Source organism: Echinococcus granulosus (assembly GCF_000524195.1).
Source record: "Echinococcus granulosus chromosome Unknown EG_S00072, whole genome shotgun sequence".
Taxonomy (NCBI): domain Eukaryota; kingdom Metazoa; phylum Platyhelminthes; class Cestoda; order Cyclophyllidea; family Taeniidae; genus Echinococcus; species Echinococcus granulosus.
In genome coordinates, this window is record NW_020170452.1 from 14,642 (window position 1) to 40,786 (window position 26,145).

Consider the following 26,145-nt stretch of genomic DNA (forward strand, 5'->3'; position numbering starts at 1 on the left):
GGGGAGACACTGCCCCTTCATGCTCATCAGCGTCCTCATCCTCATGCGTCCCAGTTGATGGGTGTCATCCTCTAGTGGCGTTTGCATTACACAGTCAAATGACCACTTGCAAAACAGACTAGATAGCGGGAAATTAAAAGTAAATCAACAGAAATGATCTACGCTTCTTAATACACCGTTTTTTATGGAGGAGGTAATCGCGAATCTGTGTGTGCATGAACAAATGAAATGGTTGATGACGCTCTCTGCAGTTATTTACTCCTTTTGTACCAAAGAAAAACCCATAAAACACTTACATCTAGGAAGTTCTTCCCAAAATACTCACCTTTATTTATCTTTTCAAATAAAACAGGCAACATTGGAAGCCTGCCACAATCAGGGAGTTGCAATCCTATCGGCGTGATTGCCTTTAAAGCTTAATGTGAAAGAGCTGGCACAGAGAGTGCCAAAGATGGCGTTTCAAGTAAAACTGGTGCTGCGTATGAAAACGTGCATTTCACAAATCGTAAATCACCACTTCAGGTTTGAAGCACACTTGAAATTGCCTTACTCTGCTACTCAGAAGGAGAAAAAGAAGAAGAGGTCATATTTCGCAACTGCATCTGCATATGAATGGTTTTAATGAAGTTAGAGAGAGAAGTGGAACAGAGGGAGAGTGGGAGAGAGAAAAACACTATCATTGTTTGAGCTGGGAGGGAGAGAGGACTGTAAAAATAGACCTAGTAGTGAGAGACCACATGGTCACATTTAAACTGAGAAGTCAGATGAACAGAAAGATTGGGAAATAAAAGGCAACAAGAAGAGAGGGCTGACAATAGATCACAGCATTTTGGAGGGACGCATGGGGGGGAGGTAGAGGGGGGACCAAAAAGACGAACAACCTTCTCTAGACCGCCGTAGAGGGATCCAATTTTAAAGCCTTCCTCTATGTCGAAGCCTTCGAGGCTGCAGCCGTGATGGATGTGTTGGAAAGACGTGGCTAAGGGGTTGTGGCAGCTGCAAGACAATAAGTGGACGAATAGCCATGTGTGTTTAAAGATACTCTCCAGAAGAGCTACAAAATTGTAAGGTCTGACTCAATTCTTATGGCGTGGCAACGTGAGCACCCATATCGCTCACATCAGCGGTCCTCTAGTCCCTCTGTGTGGTTAAAACAGGGCTACTTTCTCGACAAAACCTTTGGTGCAATGAGATTTACCCTCAAACCTCAAGAAACCCAAACTCTTACAGCATGACGCTCCTCTATGGCGCAGAGTATCTCAAGTGAACACCTCACCAGCAATAAAATGAAAAAAACCCAGGAGTAGTTTTAAGACTAGACAAAAGTTCTGACAAAACGCGATAAGCACACGAAACGTGTCCACGTGCCGTTTGACAACAAGCCTGTAACGAACGAACGTCACGGAAACCGACGATGTGTCGCAAATAATTGACTCCGAATCATTCATTTCCATCTGAATCAACTCAAAGCCCCCTACCATGACTGATGCGGAGCGTCAAGCATAAACACTGCAAACAGGATTGAAGCCCGAGAGTTGGTTTCCGTGACGCTGACACGGCGGTCTACCAACGCTGCCGGCAGTCCAACCCTTCTGTGTGCCTATGATAAAGCTACTGCCTTCTACATCTTCAAGACTAGTCCAGGCGTCGAATTACTGCCTCAATTGCAAAACAATACAGGGACATCCAACCCTGCTAAGGTTATTTATGCATCCCTGCCCTTGGGGACAACACAGACGTTACACAGTTATGGCTCTCGTGCCGTTACTTCCTTCAAAAAGGTTACAGGTGAATACAGTATCCATTTGAATTTAATTGTCCCTGTCTGCCGAAATGACGCAGTGAAGGTTTACGATATCATATTTAGCAATAGTAATCAAGCCCTCAAAGAGTAAGCTAGGCACTCTACAACATTGCAATAGAAATTTCAAGAACTACAACTTCATCTCACAGGAAGCTAAGAATCACTCAACTGGATTACTGAATAAATTGTTCAGATTTTTACATCTAGGGTAGCTTCCTTAAACAAAAGTAAATAAACTACATTTTGAAATAGATTTTAACTGACCACCCTAGGGGAAATTACTCATTGGAGGATGTGGTGAATAATAAAGACAATCTTTATTACTTAAACTAAAAAAGGCCTTCTCGTTAACATATGCAGTTACCAGCTTCAAAGTTCACGAAAGAAGAAAAAAAGTTCGGACCAACAACAGACTTTGTAACATGGCGTTCACGGCGACAATGAGTCCACATGACGCCTTTCGGCTCATTTCTTTGTCAAATGAAACTCAAGACCCAATTCCAGCCCGGATTAACACAACCAAATATTTGTACCAACGCATTTTCAGTGAAATCCTACCTATTCTCTGATTTTCACCCACTCTGTTCAAAATGATTCGCGTAGATGACACTCATATCTAAATCCAGCTGAACGGAGTCCAATGGGCTGCCGCATGGAGTACACGCCTGTCTCCCCCACATATTTATTATTACATTACACTTTAAGGCAGTGGATACACAGCTCTACATCTCTTATCCAACAAAGTAAAAGCTAACGACATTATTTTAAAAATTGACCAATTGGGTAAAATACGAAAGTAAAGTATTACCATATTGTAAATTTAGACGAAATCGTTTCCATGGTGTTGGCTCAGCCTTCCTATTGGGATAATAAATAGTATATCAGAGCAAGGTGACTGACCAAGCACAGTTAAGGGTAAGAATGACTAAGCAATGATTACATTAAACCGATGCGGCAGTTTAAACCGGCACAGAAACGTCGCGTGTTAGACTGAGAGGCATAACTAATGGCACATGAAGAGGAAGAAGCGTGAGTCACACATTAAGAAATAATCCCTCCCTTTACCTTCTCCCCTCCCATGAGGTGAAATTTGAGAGAGACCATTTTTAATGCGACAGGATTAAAATTAGGGGGGAAGGGGGTAAAGGAGCGTAAACAATTCTACCGCCGTGGTCGTTTTGACAGCCAGTTGAGTAAGGTACAGGGACGGGTGGAGGACGTACGTTTTCCGGTGAATGAAGGAGCAGAAGACGAAGACCTACTCGCAGCCTGGCAACCCCTCCCTTCTGTGGCGATTTTAAATAACTTTTCCAAAGTCTTTTGGATATTGCCCACATCGGCGTCGCATTTTTTGTAGAAGAGAATGTAGGCTCCAGGTTGGACAACCTGTTAAATTTTCGTTTAAAATAACTTTGCTACTAACGTAGGATCAGTAAAAATATTAGAGTTCTTGTTTTCAACCGGTATACCCACCTGATCGGGAGAGACCTTATGGACCTTGAGGTCATTGTAATGCCACCATTGCCCAGAGATAAGACTCTTGCAATATGCGGTAATGTGGCCGGTCTCGATTGACCCCTTATGATTACAGACGGCCACGAGTTCGTACACCGGCTTGCCCGAATCACTGTTGCTAGAGTTCTTAGATTTCCGGTCTATCAAAATCAAGGGGAGTAAGGAACCCTCCAACTAACCCCACCACCTGGCATACTTTGGTTCAATCTAATTACCATGTATTTGCGTAATTAATATTGAAATCAAATTTACTAAAACCCCTAATCTGATTACCAACTACAGGTAGCAATTATCAAGTTAAGCAAGGATGACAGCCCGCGTCTGTAAGGGCAATTGGTATTTTATATCGAAAGTATTGGATAAAAAAGCGCAAATTAAGAGTGAGAACTACAAGAGGCACACTTTTAACAAGAAGCAAAGCCAAGTTTGGGGCGTTTCATGACGCAACACGTGCCACCACAAGGATTCTAAAATGACACCACCGCTTGACTGTCAGCAGTCAGGCTAAAGTTTACCGTATCATCATTGTTGAGAGTATTGGCGAACCAAAAGCATTTCAAAGAAAAAAAAGTAAGAGGATGGAGCTGAAAAACAATACGAGACTTACTGCTCTTCAACTTGGATTGGTCAAACATGAAGGAGAGATCTAGATTTTTTGTTGGATACTTTACCAACGAGTTGATTTTCATTAGCACGTTGCCACCTGAAGTGAATTGGACAAGGGTAACGGTGTCGCCCTGTGTCGGGAGGTGGATGGATTAGGGTCTTACCGCTAGACGCAGGCACATAGACGAATCGATTTAGATGGAGAAGGAGGTATTTTGGTGCTTTTTCAAGCCTAGTATTCAAGAGGACGGTAGTATGTTGTTTTGCGGAATTGTCACAGGGTTGGGTGCGAGTCACATTTGCTGTCTCAATGAACGCCTAAGAGAGCGGTGAAAAAAAAAAGATAAATTGGCAACAAGTTCTTCCAGTAGCTCAAGGTTCCTCGGTTTGTTAGTATACTTCGCTACGACTTTAAAAAATAAGTAGGTATCCATTCAATGAGGAAAATGCGTAGAAGCCCCGAGTTCTGTGTGGCAGTCGGTAATGGAGGAGCATTTGCATAAGAGCGTTGAGGCACAATGCCTCCACGTCATACAAAACTGAGGTCAAACCAAATCCGCGGATGGGGAGCGATGAACAGACAAAACGATCCCAAGTTTTAATTAACCATGACCTTCGTTCCTGTCATGTAAGCAGTGTAAACTACGCAGAGCGCGCCAGGAGCGATGATTAGATCAGAAGTAAGGACACATACAGGGGGACATTCAGGTCAAATCGGACTAACGTGGCGGTACTGCAAGAAAGTACTTAGTAGAAAGTGTGTTGCATCATTACTACCGGCTGGTGCACGCTTAGTAGGTCACGTAAAGCATCGTTGACCAAGGGGAGAAGGGAGACAACGGTGGTAAGGAACTTGTGGATATATTCAAGCCCAGTAAGGTGATGGCATTTGGAGTTGTAGTAGGATATCCAAACTATGTAACTGCTCAAAAGACGGTTATGCATCTGTCCGTCAGTGACGATTTCGGTCATGGTGATCCTGATCCCAAACTACAGCCACGTGAAACGCACGCCTGATCAACTCATAATCTACGCATTATTTTGTGCCGTAATTAAAACGATCGTTCAAGTCATGGAAGTGCACATTTTCATGCCGCTGACGAAGTGAAGCAGACTGTCCTAGGATAAGTTAGTTCTACCGAGATATCCTTAAATTCTGTACTTTCCTTTGGTAAACCCAAGCCCACTCTGACCTAATTGCCTCTCGCAGTAGTTTTATTGCCTAAGTCAAGAAATAACAGTAATAATGGCTGGGAGATATCAAGAAAGAAACCAGTGTCAAATTACCAACCTCAAGGCATTTTTCAATGGTGAAATACGAGTCCTCAAGGTTATTCGATCCAGCAAGACGCGAGTTGCAGTCCGAGCTGACATTGGGGTCCGCCAAAAAGTCCCGAAGAGGCAAGTCCGTATCCACCTTGAAAGTTGGCAGAGGATCAATGGGTGGGGAAGACCAAACGACTAGGAGACGAAGGAGGCGAGGCCTATCACCGTTCTCCGTAGAAAGCCATTTTGGCAAAGGGATGGAAGATACCTCAATAGTGGAGTGGAGAAGTGGAAACTCCTGCCTTGAATCGATCTCACAAGGCTCCTTTTTGTTTTGAAAGACACAAAAACAAAACAAAAGGAGTTAGACGAGGCATTAAAGTTGAGTGAGATTGAATTAAAGTGTATCCACCAATGAAATGAAGGGATAAAAATAGGAGCGGATAACCTCTAGCAATAGTTATTTTTGTGACTTACCTACTCCTGCGGCAAAAAAAAATATTACGTATTCGCCTCACCGGTAAAGATTGTGGCGATATGATGGGAAGGGGAGAAGGGGGAAGACGGTTATCTTGGGAAGTTATTCACTATTTTCTCAATTTAAATGAAACAAAGGTATTCGTGAAACAATATTACATCGGCCTGTTTTTTTAATGACCGAAAAAGAAACAAACGTACGAGAAAGGTGGACTGTGTCAGCTTGGAATAAGTACAAAAATACCTTCATCCATGTAGTGTTACACTTCATGGATTCCCTTACACGGTCTTTCAGCATTTCTTTAGTCCAACGGCGTTCAACCCCCAAATCAGCCAAACATTGGGAAGTGGAAAAAAGGATTTTCGCTTCCCGCCTACTCCAGTCCGCTACATCGAGGACAAGTACCAAAGCATCTCAGATACATCAAAGTGTGTCCGTTTTTACGATTGGTCTGGATTTTTTTTACCTCAATGGTCAAAACCATCTGAAAGGACCGGAAACGTGACACAGAACTAACTACTGAATTCACTACTGACAAAGGGATAGGCATCATTACAATCTATTGTACTTCCCTAATAAGGCAGTTTTGTCCCTTAGGTGTAAATAACTGCCACAGTCACCCCCACTTCCAAATTGTTGGTCTCGCATGTGACAGAAGGGATGTCGGGAGGATGAAGAAGAGGGGCAGTATGAAGTCCTGTATTAGATCGGGCGGATTAAGAATAGGGCATTATTCCACCCTAATTCGCTAGTCCTGGCTGTTTCTAAAGAGTTGCATCGAGGAGGCAGACTTCAATAGTAATTGTTTAGTCTTCAGCAGGTAAGCAGTCTCGAGAGAAGGCTTGCTTCTGCAATACACCATACAGACGCATGTGCACAGAAAGGAGGGATAGTCTTGCATGGATGAAGTGATGCCCATCTTCTAAGGGTGGGGTCGTGAGTGGATCATTTGTCTGCTTAATCATCACAAACAAGAGTCACCTTTCCTCACAAGTCGGTCAATCAGTCAGCCAATCAGGAAACAATCCAAGCCGAAATCAAATGGAGGGAGGAGGTGACAAAGAAATTGACAGTCTTTTCACCCATCAAGCTGTCACCTAGTGTCAACGAACGCACGTATAGGAATTACTTATTCGGTACCTTCTACGGCTATCCTCCCTTTCAGCTGCATTATCATTAACCCCTAACCATTACCAAATAGAATAGGGGAATAGAAGGTTGGAAAATAGAGGGTCACCATGATTCAACCACTTTCACGGGGTTCAATTGAGATTCACATGATATAAGAACTCAAAATAAACCATCAAAGCAACTTGTACCGACTTTTTGGGCCACTTAATATATGTTCCTCCTTTGATGCGGTTTGATAATGCAATAAACAAATTTACTACGGATATGCCAGACAAAAGCCACGAAATAGACGTCCACTCCGTTGGTGTCAATCAATTAATCAAACGAACAAAAACACAATCCCTTTTACAGCCAAAAAATACACCTTCTGAAATAAATCAACTTATACTAAAAAGTGAGTCGATATCGTTTTTTTGTGGACTTGGAATGGTGACAAGCCTCAGCAATTTTTACAACTTCCCATATGATCGGGATAACTTACCCCAGGCGCGGCATCTACAACCCAGAAATAGACACTACGATAGACTTCGCTCGTCAACATGGACCCGGTGGGAGTGCGGTTGCCACAAAACACTAACAGCGATTGCAGCGCCAGAAGACGCAGACTATCGAAACAGATATCGTTGGGAACCTGAAGGGAGGAGGAGCGAATGAATGAAGTGCGTGAATCGAAGTGAAACGATATTAATCCAAAATTTCATTTAACTAAGCGGGTTATTCTAATCTCTCAGGTTCTATAGCCATCCACGATGTGTCCATATCACCACCCAGCCCCTCTGGAGGCTAACAATGGACAATGATTGATTCTTCAGGGATGACTTGATGTGCTACAATGTCCAAACATACGACCTTTTCAGGGATTGGATGGTTCCAAACTATGTTAGGAGAATCATCCACCAAATGAGTCTTCAATTCTGGAGAGGAGCATTTCCATAAAGCTGGAAAGAGGTGGGAGAGAGTAAAGTGAATTGGTATTTCACGCAGCTTAAAATATTATGGCGAATGCTCCCCAAGAACACGAGGTGGGCAAATCCAAGCTTTACAACGGAAGATGTGAGACGATACAACAGTTTAAGAGTGTACCATCTCCAACTTCTTTGTGGTTATTCAGATTCACTACTTTTACCTGCTATTTTTAGAGGTGAATTCAGTCGCCATAAAATAAGTCAAGCAGTCGAGTAATATTAGTGCCCTTGAATTCATCTAGCAGTTATTCTCGTCCATGTAATGGGGGGCGTGGAAGGTAATTGACACAGCCAAATGACGGATTCGAGACGTTATTTTGTCATTTAATCACCAATTCATTGCTTGTCGACGGTGGTGTGAGCACCTGTGACCTGCAGCCTACCATAGATAAGTTCGCTCATCAACCACATACCTTTTAAAATTGTGCTAAGGGGATTTGAAGTATGAAGAGCTTTGGAAAGGGGAGTATCCACGAATGACCTTAAAGGTCACATTAAGACGATTACTTAGGTTGGCAATTTTTCAAAAAGGCACTTACTACAGCCAGAGATAGAAACTAGCTTGACAAGGCCAATCTCAGAATGGAGAAAAGACGGCTGATGTGGATGGCTGAATGTGAAACATTACAACTGTCTCCTTATTCCTACCTACCTGAATTGAAAGTACATCTTACCCTGGACTGTCTGGACACGATGAATGGTGATGATCTTAAAAAAGAACTTCATGCTTGGAGCCATTAACACGATAGGAAGAGTGGGAAGGAATGTACTTACATTCACACTGAGAGGAGGTGAGAACCTTCGAAAGCTCTCCGTTCGAGCAGCATTATTGTCATTGGAGGGGGAGCGGAAGAAGGTGCGGTTCTTGTGTTCCTCCACGTGCACCAAAAGCAGCTGCATTCTACTCTCGACTGTCTGCACAAGCAAGGAAGAGATCGACAAGAGGTGAAGAAAGTCGTACAACAAGAGAGCATTTAAGCTCTTAATGTAATTCGAGAGGTTATATTCGGCGTTCTCTACAATACGAAGGATTTGTTAAGGAGAACACAAATCGGTTAAAGATAATAGTTTTTAGGCTTAGGGGCAAGTGAAGCCTCTAAATTGCCATTGCGTTGGGCAACTAGGAGAGATCGGGTTTTCCAATGGAGCAACTGATAGATGTGAGCGCAAATTTCCCTATTACCTTGCCTTATGAGCTAGAAAATCAAAAGAGGGGACTAATGATCCCGACAAATAGGTGGACAACGGATAATTTGTCCGCATATATACAGACAAACACAGATAGACATGTCACAAAGCAAGGGATTAGCCCTTGTGAGATTCCTGCATTTGCATAAGAAAACACTACTTATGCATGACGATAATCTTAACAGGTACAATTGTCAGTGTTTTCCCAAATTGACTCAGTTGTTAGCACCACACACTAAAGGCATGTTTTCATCTCGCCATTAGAGATAAAACCATGAAGCAATTTGAGATTAGTAAGTTTAAAAAATTGACTACCAAAAGTAGTGCACCTTCTAGCCTTAGCTAAAATGATTTCAGGTCAAGTGATAGGAATAAATAGAATAGGAAAGCTTCATAAACCTCAGACCAGTTAAAGCAATTCAAAAAAGTTGACTTACACTGGAAGAAGCAGAGTCTAACACCTGTTTCCCCGCCTCGACATCAGAGATCCCGTTTTTGTCCAAGGAGGAAGAGGGGGAAGTGAGTGGTGGCTCTTCAACCGACGGTTTGCTATTAAGACGGACGATGAAAAGGGCATCGCCACTAAGGAGACTCCGTTTCACCGATTCATTCATGACATGCGAATTTGTAAAGAAGACATCCTCCATGTTCAGACCGTCGGTCAAGTCGACTGCACGACCGGAACTTTCCTGTGAAAGCAAAAACATTGAGAGCACGTGCCTTCCTAGTCGTCCGATTATCTGATCAAGTGTCTCAGCGTTTCTCCACAGTTAAAGATTTATAGCGTCATCGTGGTGAATCCACCTCAAAAGACAAATTTGATTATCATGGGTTGGATACTATGCCAAAACATCATAGAAAGAGGAAGGACTACAAAAATGCGTTGAGTTCGGTGTAGTAGCCAATGGTGAAAAATGATTACATTTAAGCGAATTGAGACCCTTCCAAAAGAACTGTATCTATGAGTATAATTTGGAAAAGTTATTTGTTATCATGACATGACAATCCAACACCTTCCCATGATTCACGAAGCGACCAAGGTCTTTTTAATTAGCGAGCAAACGAAATCAAGACATAATATTAGGAAGTGGTCCTGTACTTTGATGAATAATTTCACTACTATTTGCAATCACCTGACACATGAAACGTTCTCCATGAAATATCATCCAGCGATGGGCAACACCTGTGTCAACGCAACGGATCCATCAAAATAAACGCAGGGACAGATATCAACCTTGTCTATTGAAAGAAGACGACAGGCAGAAGCATGACATTTTTCCGATTTATATATTTTGCTGAAGAAGCCTTTTCGCCTTCCATGATCCGGCCTTCGCTTTGGTGAAACGAAAACACGCTAATGCTACTTCCCAAAGTCCTAAGGAATAACTCAGTTAACATTTGAAGAGTCTGAAAGCACTTCAAATTTTAAGTCACTGTTTTTATTTCAAAAAAGTCCAAACATCCGCACATGCTTGCATGTGTGCACTTATATGTGAGGTCAAAGCGTAAGCAGACTACGGAGAACATGAAAGTGCAGCAAACTTTGGGCCCCACCAAAATTATACTTACCAAAAACCAATCACCAAAGCCGGTGGATTTAACCTGCAAGAGGATAAAGAGATCTGAAGTGGAGGAAGATGAGGATGAGAACTCTTCGATGGTAGATTTTTTGGAGTCTCGATGACTTCCACCCCCTGTCGTATGTGAAGATTTGGGAGCGGTACTACTACTGATGGGGGGGAAGGAGAGAACCTGATTGTAAACGCTCTGGATGTCCGTGCTTGGATGCACCTTCAGCAGACGACGAAAGCAAATGGACTGAAGTGATAGAAATACCAACGAAATTAACGCTCAAATGAGAAGAAAGAGGCCTTGTTCGATTGACTCACTGAGTTGTGCGCTCGAATTTCGTTGAATACAATATTTAAATCACAGGGGTTGCTGTCCAACAAGTCGGTGGCCGCTTTTAACTGATTTCCTGGAAGGGGTATAGGTACGGAGAGGGAGAGAAAAACTTCCGAATTGCTCTTCGATTCATTAAGAAACGACTTCGACAAACGTGGCTTTAGTTTATGCTGAGGGTAGATGAGATGTGTTTGCAGCGTGCCTTCAAAAATTCGTAGAATTTCTGAAGTCCTAGGACCACGACCGGTGGGCTTTTGTGCCGTCTCGTCATGCAGTCGGTTGAGCAGGAAGAGTAAAAATTCTTGGGCGTCCTGTTCCTGCGGCTCTTTGAAGTCCTGAAAAACAGGAGATGACACGTTTCATTCGATATGGCACTGGTTGGCTCATGAATAGACATTACAGGGTTAAACGAACCTTGACAAGTTCGCCGATGACTTGTCGGAATTCCTTCAATTCCGAGGCATAATCGTTTCTAAAGATCGCTACAACTAATTTGGATAGAACTGGCGTGAGAAGAGGACCTTCAGATTCTGGGTTTTGAGGGAAGTGCTTTTCGGGTTGACTAACAAGCCAGTCCACTAGCGGCTGAATAGTGAGCAAGCACTGCAGAGTCGCGTTGATGTAACAAGTGTTGCCCAAGTTCGTCAAGCCAGGAGGGTACGGTGACGTGTTGTCTCGAATAAATAACTGAAACTCGTCAGAGTTTACACAGGACGAAGTTGATTCAACACTTGAAACTTGTAGCCTCTTGTTTTTGGATAATTGATTATACATGCTGCATTCAAAAATAACAGATTGATGCATAATGAGCTTGAGCTCAAGAAGTTCAAGTGCAATATTCATAAGTTAGAGACAAATTTGGGCCAAGCACGCCAAGCAGGAAAAAGCAAGAAAAATCAAGCCAAAATTCAATAAATCAAGCATCAAAAACAACGAGATGTGCATTTCTTTCCAGGAAAGTAAATCAAACTACACTATGTTTATCTACACAACATTCCACTCACCACCGACAAATAAAGTTTGGTAAGTGCATGTTTATGTTCGCAGTACGCTAATAAGGACAACAAACATTGTCTAAAAGTAGATATATCATAGGCTCAGATAAAGTGATAGATTCAGGTTTTAGAGACACAATGATACAAACCAACGCTTTGGCGGAAGCTCTACTTCATCAAAACAGCTGGGCAATTTCATATTACGCACTGTCGGACCGGGATATTATAAAAACCTTTTATGTAGAATACACACAATACAACAGTTTTTTGGGCAAATCTTCACTCTTCTGCGAAAACTGGGTGATAAATGCACTCAAATCCCAATCTTTTGCTCTCCAAGTGCAGAGTTTTAAACCCAAGTCTTTAAACATTACAAACTAGTCATTTTTGTCTCTGTGAAATTAGACTGGATGTCACTGACGTGCTTTCGGTTGCATATTTTTTTACAAAACTGTTAGCTTTAATTTCCTCTAGTCTTCTACAAATGGTTTCGCTTTTACTGGTTTCGTGGCTTGAGCAGAAACTCTGTTCCATTATCAGTACCAAAGGAGAACTTTTGAGAAACTCTATTGGAAGTTGGCATTGCGCTTACTTCCTAATTAATTGGTTAGACGTACTGGTAATAACCTCGAAAACTCGCCTCTAGGTGCCTTTGAAGTCGCCTCGGCGGCGTATATATTACTTCTTTGCTAGTCCGCCTACAGTAAGTTCCAACCTGTAATCATTAGTGCGTATTTTTGGATTTTGATTCCATACTTCGTTTTAGCTTCTTTATTGCACTATTTTTGGATGTCATTTTGACAGTTTTGCAGATTTATACTGTAATGTTCGTGCACAAATTCATTGTACCTTCCTTCTATTCAGCATTCTTCATATATCCGATGATGGAGTCTTACATTTAAATGATCCTACTGGGAAGTAGACAAAAGTGCAATTAGTATGGTCCCAACTTACTGAAAATGTTAAACTTGCCAACAGCAAACTGTTTTAACTTGTAAGAAGCAACGCCAATTTATAGACGCACGAGGAAAAAAGACATGTTCATGTGTCGAGGATATCAGTCTATCTTAACCTGAGTTCCATGCTTCTAGGCCGAGATGGCTTCTGGCTTTGGGCATGGCGAACTAGGTGATACCGAGGTGTACACAGGTCCAACGATTCTTGAACCGGATGATGATCACGTGGCACAAATATCCTTTTCTTGGTGGAATGCTGCACTTTTGATTTTCTTCGGTATCAGTTCATGGGTTGCCATCAATGGTCTCTGGATGGAGCTGCCCCTCTTGGTGTACGTCCTTCCAGAGGGCTGGAATCTTCCTGCCTACCTCTCTATCATTATCCAGGCAAGCTGATTTTATTTAACTTTGAATTACCTTACTGTGTAGCTTTTAAGTTGTTTGTGATTCACGTCGACAAGAGCACAGAATCAATAATATTTATTAACAACCGGTGGTATTGGTGATAAAAGCTTATTCACATTTCTCTAGATTGAAAAGAGCCGTGTGCTCGTATATGAGATTATAACTGGGATATCCTTTTGTCGTGGTGGCATGTTCATACCATCACTTGCCATCGTTAATTGAACACAAAAAACTAGCTTATACATCTGTGGTAGTGCATAATGAATGATGAAGTTAAGCGAAGGATTTAATAACTTTTGCTTTGATTTAGGGGTATTAGCTTTAGCTTTTCTGGAAATCATGGAGTTTATATGAATGCTTAACATTGGCAAGCAACTTTCCTCATATGCATCCGTCTTTATTTCTACAAAAATTTTGGCCGGATTTTATCTTAATTACACGATGAACTATTAGTCATGGGAGAAAAAAAACTTGATTAGGGATATTATTTGAATCGTTTCACAGAACATTAAATCATCCTTTTAGGTGGGAATGTTTTACTCATTAAATTTTTTTTATGGGGACCTTATGGAATTGTTGGAACCCCTCATGAGCCTTGTTCTACTGAGTCTTGAGCATGTTCTACGCAGTTTTTAATTGTTTCCGTTACTTCCTTTCTTTACAGTTGGCCAACATCGGTCCTTTGGTATATGTTCTGCTGACCCAAATCTGCCGTGTCTTTGGGCGAGGTCAGAGCAGCAACTGGTGCATGCGTCTCATCCAACCGCCAGAGCGTCTGGCCAACTACACCATTCTTAGTGTCGGACTGATAGCCTCACTTCTACTCACTCAGTTTTGGAATGTGAGTCTCCACACTATGTTTTTGGGGCAGTTAGGAATGGAATTTATGTGGGCGTAGGTACATATTATGAGTTATACCGTGAAAGGAGGTGTAAAGGAGTTTACTCTTCACCTGTCCGTTACTGTAAGTGATCGAGTGAACCCGGTGGTTGTAAAGTTTTTACAGGCTAGCACGTGAGCAACGAGTGAGTGTGAGTGACTGTTTCGCTGTCTTGTAGGCAGTAGTGGTGATGCCAGGACTCCCTGCTAATGCAGTTTACGGAGGGACGGCGACTCCAGAGGCTCTATACGGTCACAGTCTGGGCCTCTTTGTGCTGACCTTTGCGCTAGGCATGATCGACTGTATGTCCTCTGTCACCTTCCTCGCCTACCTTGCCAACATGCCGGCGGTGTACGCGGGAGCGCTGCTCTTTGGCGAGACTGCCTCCGGTCTTCTACCTAGCCTCTACGCCCTCGGCCAGGGTGTGACCACGGAGCCGATCTGCGTGCCCTCCGTCAACGGTATTTAACCTCCGCCCCACCGTGCTAATAGTAATCTTATTTTCACTCCTCGTTAACCCTGAAAGCATCACAGGTCTCTCTTACTCAACCGTTACGCGGTTTTGTTGGCGGTAGGACTACTAGACATGACGTATGCTAAATGATTAAGCCATATCTCGGATTCTGTTTCAAAATTACCGACCAAAATTGTCGTGCGGTAATTCAGGAGGAGCCACCACTACACAAAATGCAAAAAATGACCTTTTGACGATGGAATAAGGCTCCCACTAGACAGTCAGTTGCAGTATTTTTGTGTTTTTCACTCTCTTGAAACCGGTGCATTGACAATCCGAATGCGCTCACCTGAAGTGTCAAGGTTGACAAGTGCTTTTAATTACACCATCGGAGTGAATTTTTTCGCGCCTTAAAATGTTCACTTACCTCCTGAATTGACAGCCTTTAGTGTTGAGGTAATGCATATTCCTTCATCATCTAAGATGTTTGTCTACACGGTGTTTTGACAGGGTTTTTGAGCCTTTCAACTCAAAGTCACTCATGTTTATCCCTGCTTAAAAAAAGGCTTAGTTCTACCGACTCCTAGCTCTGGGAGATAGTTCCATTAAAACTCATCTGTCTGATTTATTGTTTTGGGTTTTAAACCATATTGAATCCTATTAGACACTGCAGGCATTATTTTTCGTTGCAAAAATAAAAGCAGGGTTGTTTTTTTGCTACCAGTAATCTACATTCTTTGGGATCCATATTTCTCTAGACAGGAACAAAAAATTTGTGGGAGTCGGGTGTAACGAATTAAAGACACCGAGCTAGGATGTGCGACGTGTCCTTCTTGACAGGACTTCATATCCGAAATCGTAACTGCAAACAGTGAGGACAGAAGGGAGCACAAAAGAGGAAGAATGACCACAAGGGCCTTATATATGCATGCTTGCAGAGAATGGAACAACAGAGTATCATCCGGTGTACTCGCCACCGAACTTCGGGGTAGCCACCTTCATGGGTCTGGTGGCAGGTACCACAGGACTAAGTCTGTTGGCTTTCGCACTGCTCGACTGTCTGCCCACTGCTCTCGGCCGCTCAGTCACGCTGGCCTACCAGCGCCACCACTCCCTCCCAACTGCCTCCACCACCGATAACGTCGCGGACCGCCGTGAAGATTCCACCAAGTCAATAAGTGCGTCCGACCTCCACTTCGTCCCCCATCTCTTACCCTCCTCGCTTGTCTGACTCCCAGACACGACTTATCCATCTCTTTAAACCAGCCACGGAATCAGCGTTGGCGATGAGCATGGAAACGCATGGAATGACCGCGGATGGTCTCTTCAGGATCTGTTTCCTCTTAACGGGCTACACCAGCTGCCTGATCAATGGGCTGTTGCCCTCATTGCAGTCCTTCTCCACTGCCGCCTACAGCACGCGCACATTCCACCTGGCCGTGACACTGTCTGGCATCACAGCACCCATCGTGGCTGTTGCCGTCACTGCTTCCTACGGCCATGATCAACTTGGCCTCTGGATACGCTCCATTTTCCGCCGCTTTTGCCTCTGCAGTCGCAGTCGACCTTTCATGGTGAGCTTCTTCTCTTTCCCTTCCTTATTCATTCTTGATTCACCGATTGTGAATTTAATTGGTGGCATTGCAGGATGATTGCGACTCGGCGGAGGATGGCAATCAACAAACACCCCAGCATCCAACGATAATGGCCTCTATCGTGGGCGGTAGATTGGCATTAATTCTGACACTCCTTGGTGTGGTTGGATCCTTCTTTGCTGGCTACATTATCTTTTTGGCTGCTGCATCTCCTTCTCCACCACAACTTGGAGGTGCTGGTTCAGCATTCTCGGTAAGACTGTGCGTCCCCTTTTACACTTTCTATGCGTTCCGTTTCTTCATCTCCCCTTACTGACGTCTGAGAGTGTAAGCCTAATCTCAAGGCGCATTCGAGTTAGTTTGGAGTTTTTGAATTTATAAAAGCGGCGGACAAACGTCACGTGGTGCAATCTGCATTTATTTCATCATATAGTTCCCCTCTATGTCTACTAGGTTATGTGAGCGTCTCACTAATACCCGGAAGGCAGCCTAGTCATAGGAAGACTTACCAGGGGGGCAGAACTCTTCCAGAACAGTCAGTTCTGTGTTGAAATGCTAATTTCCACATGCTTCCACTGTTTTCGATCTTTCTCCTCATTCCGAGTTTAGGTGCTGTGCTTGCCACATTGTGTCACATGCCATGGTACGATTGGAAATATGCAAGATGACCTTTTATTCAGTGGAACATGAAGGCCTTGTGTGATGGAGAAAAGCAGAAGCGCATCTTTCCACGCCACAGGTAACGACGTGTGAATTGATGAGGTGATGGGAATGAGGCAGTTGCTCCACTTTTTGGCTACTTTAACCTCAGATTTTGCTGTCTGGGTGATGCTTATGCAACAGGCACGACTAAGATCGTCTTGTCAACTCGACTTCCTTGCATTGACTGTTTACGGTGCCGATATTCTCAGGTTTTGTCGTGGATTCTGATGACAGCCGCGTTGAATATTCAGAAGACATGGATCACGTTACATCTGGTGAAGCACGGCAGTCAACGAAATCTTCGAACCCTGGGAATTGCCAGTCAGATTGGATCATTAGCGGGCGCTCTGATAAGCTTCCTTCTCACGGCCCAATTCAACGTTTTTGTCTCCAAAGCACCCTGTACATAACTTCTGCGCCACCATCACTTTAGCTAGGCCTTTTATTGGAGCCTTTTATATCGAATCCTTTGATATTACCCTTTGCTCTCTTCTCAGGTCACTCTTAACGTACTCTTTCACCTGTCCAAATCATTCATTGTTGTGGACATTTTACTCTTAAAGGGATGGAGGTGAATGATGATTGATGTGTTGTAGAATTTGATAACTGCGCGGGCGCCTCATTCTTTTTAGCTCTTTGGCACTTTTGCTCCTTTGGCTTTGAGGAAGACCTGGACCGCTGCAGTTAATCCCCTTGAGAGGCTATCCACATCCTGGTAGAATTTCTGTCAGTTTATACGATTATTTATGGCCAACAATGCCTGTAGGATCTGTCATTAAATTAAGTGGAAGGATGTCACTTCAAAATAAGGTACGAGAAGCCCTGATCTAGGTGTGACATCTACTTGTGAAGGCTGTGCAAAGTACTGGCATCTGGATGAGAGTGCAGACGTGTGCAGTTAATCTGCCTTGGCTTTGACATTGAATTAGCTCGTGGATTAATTGGTGGTAAAATTTATTATCGTCATCACTGGGTAAGAAAAGGCATGGCATGATCCTCTTCCTAGGCAGGTGAGCTACGGTGCCTTGGCGAAAAGCCAAGCGCCGGGACTCCCCCTCCACTACCCTCAAGAATCAGCTGAAAAAAAACAACTTGGAACAATGAGCTGTTATAAATTGATAAGGAACATGTGTCACACATGTGTGACGGCAGCAAAGAGCGTAGATTTAGTAAATTAGGGAATTTAAGACTGGTTGTTTACTTGCACCAATCACAAAAGCACATAGGATTAGTGACCTCGTCAATATCCACTTGTTCTTAAATTTTTTGAGTGGATGAAATAATGGGACATGCGATCTTCGCAAACACTTTTTTTTTGCCATCTTTTACGGCAGCTTTATTATACGTGCGTCTAGGAGCTGTCACAGCATCAAACTAGTGACTAAAACCACGAAGGCTGTAGAGTTTGCAGGGATAAGCAGCTCTCATTTCCTTTCGCGAGTTGCACCTGGTTACCTACGTTGTTTCTCTTCTGTGTTGATCATCAAGACGTAGTCTGTACTCCAGAACCACTCACGAGTCACCAAGTACAAATTTGGTTGTTAAAAATAGACACATTGAAGCGGCCATTCGTAATAGTGATTTGTGCTCGTTGCTCAACAGTAGAAATAGTTGTACAGCTTTGTCCTCTCTGAAGTAATAAAAAGGCTTGTGAGACTGCTAAGGCTTGAAAGGTAATAGACTTGGGCTTCCTGACCATACCATCAAGACTGGAGCACAAATCACGGTGCTTCCACGAGTCAGGGGTGAGGGTTATACGGTGGGATTTTAGCGGCTGTGGAGGACCGACAATTTCTTTCTGATGGTCTTCGCCATAGGGATTTGTGTATTCGTACAACTCAAGGCTGGAGGATGCTCTTAAACTAGTAGATTTTGTTTTCCAATAGCTACTTGTGGGAAGATTGGCTAACGCAGAGATATTCATTAAAAAACAACTCAAGGCATTTTATGTTCCGCAGTAATCACTTCCCCTCAATTCGCCGTTACTCAACTGCGCTAGACGAAAGTGTAGCGTCCCGAGACCCCCTGAAGACGAAAGAAGACACAATACTCGGGCAGAATATATATATTTAGCACGGAGAAGGTGTCTGGGCTACTGGCATGGCCCAAAGACCAGCCCACCCAGCGAGGTACAAGGGGGCTAGTTCAAAGTACAAAAGTGGCACCTCACCAGAACCGAGGGATAAACCAATATCGTATTACATAGCCTCCCTCCTCTTTTGAGCGTCGTCCCCGGCGCTCCCGCAGGTCAACCTCCCGCGTCAGCCATTACAACGTAGTCGGTGCAGTAAACACCCACGAGCCGACCGTGCCAGTCACCAAATTAGCGCGCAACTGAAGGGATACTTGACCTCAACGTCACTGACCCCTCTTGACAGCTTAACTAGATCTGGAGTTTCGTCCGGTTCAGGGATTTGATTCAGGACGGGGAACTGCGTCGGCCATCATGCATGTCCATAGATAGATGCAGGAACACTGGCCTAAAAGCAGATTTGAGTAAGGACGTACAAGATTTAAAACAGGTCCATGGGGGACGGTAGGGGAAATCCGTAACGAAACTTCCAGATAGTTCACGGCCAGCGTCGCTTCAGTTGTTAATAGCTTTTCTGCAGAACACGGGACTGGGATGGATGCCGAAGGTAGACGTCAATATCAACCCTTCTGTTAGGGGTCAACACCATTCTCCCATCCGTAGCATATGTACCTCTTCCGTTCCAATAAGGCTTATCACTCAGAAGTGGGAAATCAGGATACATGTCTTTTAAGATCGGGTTTGCTTTCCGCTGCCACCAATGTAGCGTCTCGAGACTCCCTGAAGACGAAAAAAGACACAATACTGGTGCAGAATATACATATTTAGCACGGAGAATGTGTCGGAGCTACCGGCATGGCCCAAAGGCCAGCCCACCCAGCGAGGTACAAGGGGGCCAGTTCAAAGTACAAAAGTGGCGCCTCACCAGAACCGAGGGATAAACCACTGTCGTATTACAAAAGGCTAGTTCATTTATTACTAAGATAATTTCTTCAGAACAGTCTTCCTGTAGTTAGTCTTTTATTCTCTTCTCTGTACATTTAATACGCCTCTTCTGCTAAAGCATCATGTTATTGCTCCGGATCCTGCCCTCTTGCAGTTCCTATCGATTAAAATAATTCTGCACCGGCAAAAAGTGCTTATTAAAGAAATGTGCCGGAGAACTTTTAATAACAATCCAACTGTAAATTCATCAAAGCACAAAAACAATTTCTCCTACTTCTGGGTTTCTTATATAAATCGCAAAAACACAATTCTCTTAAATTTGTTTCGATCAATAAGTTTTTCCGTGAAGGGAGGCCGGGCTTTCCAACGCGGCTCCTTGTGAAGTTTTCCAGAAAAAAAATCCAAGGTTTGGTACCGTGAAAAACTAGGTAAATTTTGACTAATAATTCGGCCATGCATATTTTGATAGTCAACGCAGATGGGGAAATAAGTGGGCACTTGTGACTGGGTGGGTCCGGATGGGTTATGCAGTTGATTACCTCCCGCCTACATTTAAGTTATAAAAAAATAACTTTTAGGAGTGTTTATCTTATCAGTTAATTACATCATGAGACGAATAGCGAAGTCAATAGCCAGTGGACAGCCAGACAAGTTCGCGTGGCGTTTTTTGTAGTCAAAATGTAATCGAATGCAACCTGTTTTCAGTCCCCCGCTGGGACATAAACGTGTAAAATTTGTTATTAGAATAAAGAAAAGCCAAACTCTAACTTGTCCCACTTCCCCACATTCCCTGTAAATGATCGCGTCTGAGGTGAACCACACATACGAACACGTAAACACGGAATGGGACACGACTCTTACCGATGACAGATGGAGCACCACCCTAGAGGCTTATTAAGGCATTTTACATCCCCTTTAGGCCTAATTATGAGAGGAGCGAAAGCACCAGCTTCTAACTTGCCAAAGCTTACAGACAGAACATTGGTTGGTCATTGTGGGGCGCTCACGCCGCCGCTTCTGTGACCAGCTGGCATTAATCTCCTTTCTGATGTCACGCGTGCCAATTACAGTCGACACCTACGTGCCATTTGGCGGGCAAGTTCGGTGTTCAAGGGCGCGTCCCAACAGGGGTAGGTCTCACAGAAACGCCTTTTACAAATGCCAAATTACAAAATAGTGGAAAAGATTAAATCGCGTTTGCCAACTTCACACAACACCTCATGGAGTAAGACCTCAAACCGTTGTCGCTTCAGCTGTTCCAAGTCATGCTGTAGAACAGCAGAAAGGAGGCATGACGGGGGGACTGCCAAGAACAAGGAGGGCTCCCACAACCCTCCTGGTGGCGATCGTCGGAGTTTAAGCCATCCCCCACAGCTGTTACCTACATTCACACACTACTCCCAGTACTCCACCAATATGCGGAAAGCAGCTCAGGCATCAGAGTATTTGTCCACGCAGTTAAAATCTTTTCAGAGTAGGCACTTTGACGTCGGCATCCACTTCCGAAGTAATGACCTCCACAAGCCTCCGCTGCTTCGATTGTCCTCTTCATTTCAAATTAACATGATGTACATGTCACATTGTGGCACATGTCATGATGCGATTGGAAATATGCAAGGTGACCTGCTTAACGAGACTGGTCCTTCAAACCGATAAAACGCGAAGGTCTTTTTTGATGGTGAAAAGCTGAAAAACGCGACCTGTCACGCCACAGATAACGTAATTTGTCCGTATTTTAAAGTCAATTCTACTTCTCTACTTCTTGAGATTAAAAAGTGAAGCGTGATAGAGGAAAAAGAATGACACTCTTCGCCTATAGGCCCTCCCTTCTCACGACTTTCACGAAAGGATTCAACCAACATGAACATAGCAGTGGCGAACTTCAGCATGGGGAGTAAGGCGAACAGTTCACAGCAATTTTTATTATTTAAACGAGAAATCTACCAGTTTACCGAAGATAAATGAACCAGGGCGAGTGGAGTCAACAAGAAACAGTTGCCTGGGGCGAGTAAAAGTTGATTGTAAAAGGTATAAAATAACATCAAAGTTGAGAGTTGGTAACGATGATGAAGGGTTCAGGAGCATGGAGGCTTGGAGACAAAAATGTTGAATTTGGCGGTGATAAGAAAGCTGATAAGGGCACCCACCGCTGAACCGATCTGATTGGCTACCCCTAGGGTTCGTAGATTGCGTTGGCTGCCATGTTTCACCAGGTGCAGGGTGATCCACGTCTTTTGGATGTTGAAAGCCGCTGTCATCAGAACCCAAGCCAGCACCTACGACAGCAACAATACAAATTGGAGACATTCAAGCGGACTTTTCGACTTACCTTTGAAGCATCAACGCTGGTAAGGAAATAGGATGACGTTCAAGTCGAACCGGGATTTGTGATCTAGTACCTTCTACCGAATGACGAGGCATGCCACCGTGGCGATACTACACAGACCCACACACCAGTGTGTCACAAATGTATCTTACTGTCAGGCATAGTAGTCAACCCACACATCTAACTTGGACAGTTCAGTTCGGTCCAATCGACACGCCGTTGGTCAAAATGATAAACAACACCTGTGCAACAACACGTACCCACGATACAAGGTGCTGTCAGCATCAAAGAAGATGCTAAGCTGAGAAATTCGCAGATGTCAAACCGTATTTTTGAAACATATGGAACGTGTCGTGATGCCACGCTCGAACACTCGGGTGTGATAAACAAAGTCGAGTCACATCGGCGGTCAAAAGACCACCGTACATCAACCGGTAGATAGGTGACAATCCCGGTCCTGGCGATCCCATTTCCACTCCACCAACTTTACGGTCATGCCCCTGAACAAGTAATCAGAGTGTAGATCAATTGCCTTATCCTCACCCCATTACCTGTGGCTTGACAAGACGCGTTTTTGCTTTCCTCTATCACACCTTGCATGATTTCCAATCGCACCATGACATGTGACAAGCACAGTACCTAACCTCGGAATGAAGAAAACAATCTAAACAGTGGAAGCATGTGGAAGTCAGCATTTCGTCATAGATGTCGAAGTGAAGCGGACTGTTCTGGGAGAGTTCCGCCGCACTTATAAATCTGCCAATGCCCAAGATGCTTTCCAGAGAGTGTTGAAGCACTGGATGAAGGGTTTTGGCTAATGAGTGCAGCTTGCAGTGGTTGCAGTTTTGGAGGCCTCAGTAAAACGTCTATAGTCTACTAAATGACAATTAAATACACCCAGAAGGCAATCTCATTTAGATTTATACTACCCTTCTTTTAACTAAATAGCTGGGTAAAACAATAGGTGCTTAAAAAAACTGCCTATGAGATGAGAAAACTTACTGAAAAAGCGGGACCAGCACCTCCCAGAGTGGGCGGTGAAGGCGAGGCCTTGGCCAAGAAGATAATGTAACCGGAAAACAGGGTGCCAATCACACCGATGAGTGTCAGAATCACCGCCAGCTGACCGCCCATAACGGAGGCCATCTTGGACTGCTTATTGACATTCTCCGGTGAATTGCGATCGTACTACAATCCCATCAGTTAAATCCACAATTATTGAAGAAGGGAAGACAGTGACTCCGTGAATTGACTCACCACGAGAGATTTGTTTTTCCTATAGCAGAGGCAACAGAGGATTGAGCGCACCCAGAGACCGAGCTGGTCATAGCCGTAGACAGCAGTAACGCCAAGAGCCACAAGAGGAGCGGTGAGGCCAGACAGGGTGACAGCCAGATGGAAGGTATGCGTGCTGTAGGCGGCAGTGGAGAAGGACTGGAGTGAAGGTAGTAGCCCATTGGTCATACAGCTTGTGTAACCCATTAGAAGGAAACAGATCCAGAAGAGACCAGTTGCACCGACTACACCTGACTGTACTTCCGAACCTACTTAAAAGTAAAGACAATTAAAGTTGGCAAGTCCGATTATTAAGAGCCGAAAGAGAGGCGAACGCACCGCTGGATTTGGAGAGGTCTGTGGAGTCGGTAATGGGGACAGTAGGGACGGCGTGATGGCGCTGATAGGCCAGCGTAACTGAGCGGCCGAGAGCTGCGGGCAGACAGTCGAGCAAAGCAAAAGCCAATAGACTCAGTCCTGTGGTACCTGCCACCAAACCCATGAAGGTGGCTACCCCGAAGTTCGGTGGCGAGTACACCGGATGATACTCTGTTGTTCCATTCTCTGTAAGCGTACAAAAATACGTGGAACGCTTTGGCTCATTTGAACTACATTTAGTGCTATAGCATGTGAATGCGAACCGCCGATAAAAGAGATGTCTTGTATTTAAACTTCCTGTCTCTTATTCTTTATATGGCCAGAACAAACTTGGCTCACAGATATTACAGAACGCGAATCGGGCACACAAGAAACTGTACCGCAGTCCTCCTTTTAAGGACTTGAATTTGCATAGCTAAACATTATCGACGGAATTATACATAGTGGTTCTGCGCCAATGTTTACGGAGTAAAGGAGAGTAAAAAAAGTCTGCTACTGATTTAAGGTACAGAGAGGGGATGGTAGTGGGGCACGTACGACTGATAGAAGGAAGGCAGATGGGCTCGGTGGTCACACCTTGGCCGAGGGCGTAGAGGCTAGGTAGAAGACCGGAGGCGGTCTCGCCGAAGAGCAGTGCTCCCGCGTACACCGCCGGCATGTTGGCAAGGTAGGCGAGGAAGGTGACGGAGGACATACAGTCGATCATGCCTAGCGCAAAGGTCAGCATAAAGAGGCCCAGACTGTGACCGTATAGAGCCTCTGGAGTCGCCGTCCCTCCGTAAACTGCATTAGCAGGGAGTCCTGGCATCACCACCACTGCCTGTAAGGTAGAACTACAGTCAAGAACTTAATCATTCGACAATGTTCTACTGCACAATCATTGTACTCTACTGCTTGTGCTAAAAAGAGAAAGGATGATCCTTTCCCACGTGGACATGTAACAAATCGCACAAATGAGCATCGACATTTAAAATTATGTACACATACATAGGCGGATTCTAAGCATATACACACAGATACGTCATGTCCTACTGCCTCGAAAGATATTATGGAGACTCACATTCCAGAAGTACATAAGCAAAAGTGAGGCAACTAATCCAACGATGAGAATGGTGTAGTTAGCCAGACGCTCTGGCGGTTGGATGAGACGCATGCATCCATTATTGCTCTGGCCTCGTCCAAAGGTGTGACAGATTCGGGTCAGCAGAACATATACCAGGGGACCGATGTTGGCCAACTGTAGGGCAGAAAAGGGAAGCAGTAAAAATGGAAGGAAACTAAGTAGCTATTAGCCTTACATCTATCGGAGTGAAGCTAATGGGGACTGTCAGATTTGCAAGGTCAACTGAAGCAAAGCAATTCAGCTAAAAACATAATCTTGATCAAATGAAAAATGTTTGTCATGGGCACGCCTATTAACGTGGTACCAATCTTGTATTCTGTCCATAGCTGAATGAAAATTTCCAAAAGCTAAGCATCATAGAGGATGAGCTCGAGAGAGTAAGCAGTAGCGAGCCGTTGAAAATTGTTTGCATCCAAATTTAATCCTGCGGCCTGGGCCGGAGGCCTAACCACCGCCTGGGTATAAGTCGGAAAACCTTTAGTCTTAGTTTAGAAACTAGACTCTCTTTAATTAAATCGCAGTTGCTATGGCATTACAAATACACCATATTTATTAATTCATTTTGAGCAACTTTACGCAAATACTTTAAAAAGCGTTTGGCTTATGCATGCAAAATAATGCCGGTATTTAAAGTGGCATATACGTATTCACTAGAAAGAGTCGAAAGTTAAAAGGGAATACAAATCTAGTACAAGTGGACTAATTAGAGAGAACCTGCCTGAATGATGATGGAAAGATAGGCTGGAAGGTTCCAGCCTTCTGGTAGAACATTTACCAAAAGTGGAAGTTCCATCCAAAGGCCATTTATAGCAATCCATGAACTGAAACCGAAAAAGATCAAAAGAACCGCGATCCACCAGGAGAAGGAATTCTGTGCCAACTGATGATTATTGGGCTTGATAACTGTTGAATTATTGTTGACCTCAACGTCTTCGGATTCAAAATCGTCTATGCCCAGTCTCATATTAACCTGCAAGCATAATGAAAAGTATCAAACCTAATTATAGTCGCAAACTATGTTTATCTTTAAAATCAGAAAGACTTTTAGATTAGAGACCCTTCAGCAATGCAGTTGTACCAGTAAAAAATAACTAAACAACGCCAAAATGTCATGTCGACAAAACTCAGAGTTACAAGGTCTTGCAAAATTAATCTTATTAACGAAGGAAATCAACGTCACAAGTACATGCAAGCCCTTCTAATTAATTCGATTGCGAGGTT

General features: G+C 43.9%; 3 protein-coding genes across 3 annotated transcripts in view; 1 reads left to right on the forward strand and 2 right to left on the reverse strand. All coding sequences in view use genetic code 11, as the record gives it.

The window, feature by feature from the left end:
• Window positions 1-12,052, reverse strand: part of EGR_07187 (Ubiquitin hydrolase) — a gene marked incomplete at both ends in the record, with an annotated part of 16,671 nt that extends 4,619 nt beyond the window's left edge. The window contains 12 exons of the mRNA XM_024496436.1: window positions 3,067-3,190; window positions 3,278-3,459; window positions 3,927-4,022; window positions 4,090-4,243; window positions 5,217-5,516; window positions 7,282-7,431; window positions 8,540-8,680; window positions 9,391-9,642; window positions 10,523-10,771; window positions 10,843-11,193; window positions 11,273-11,633; window positions 12,003-12,052. Of these exons, the coding sequence (XP_024349113.1) occupies window positions 3,067-3,190; window positions 3,278-3,459; window positions 3,927-4,022; window positions 4,090-4,243; window positions 5,217-5,516; window positions 7,282-7,431; window positions 8,540-8,680; window positions 9,391-9,642; window positions 10,523-10,771; window positions 10,843-11,193; window positions 11,273-11,633; window positions 12,003-12,052 (2,410 nt within the window). The remainder of the gene's footprint in view (window positions 1-3,066; window positions 3,191-3,277; window positions 3,460-3,926; window positions 4,023-4,089; window positions 4,244-5,216; window positions 5,517-7,281; window positions 7,432-8,539; window positions 8,681-9,390; window positions 9,643-10,522; window positions 10,772-10,842; window positions 11,194-11,272; window positions 11,634-12,002) is intronic.
• An 898-nt stretch (window positions 12,053-12,950) lies between these two features.
• EGR_07188 (hypothetical protein) lies at window positions 12,951-17,255 on the forward strand (the record flags this gene model as incomplete). Its single annotated transcript, XM_024496437.1, has 7 exons — window positions 12,951-13,145; window positions 13,879-14,055; window positions 14,273-14,555; window positions 15,487-15,726; window positions 15,815-16,122; window positions 16,196-16,396; window positions 17,055-17,255. The coding sequence occupies 7 exons, from the start codon at window positions 12,951-12,953 to the stop codon at window positions 17,253-17,255; spliced, it is 1,605 nt and encodes a 534-aa protein (XP_024349114.1).
• A 4,642-nt stretch (window positions 17,256-21,897) lies between these two features.
• On the reverse strand, window positions 21,898-25,888 carry EGR_07189 (hypothetical protein; the record flags this gene model as incomplete). The annotated part of the gene is made up of 8 exons (XM_024496438.1): window positions 21,898-22,098; window positions 22,550-22,648; window positions 23,151-23,336; window positions 23,406-23,695; window positions 23,763-23,987; window positions 24,339-24,621; window positions 24,862-25,038; window positions 25,772-25,888. The coding sequence occupies 8 exons, from the start codon at window positions 25,886-25,888 to the stop codon at window positions 21,898-21,900; spliced, it is 1,578 nt and encodes a 525-aa protein (XP_024349115.1).
• Window positions 25,889-26,145: the final 257 nt, after the last annotated feature.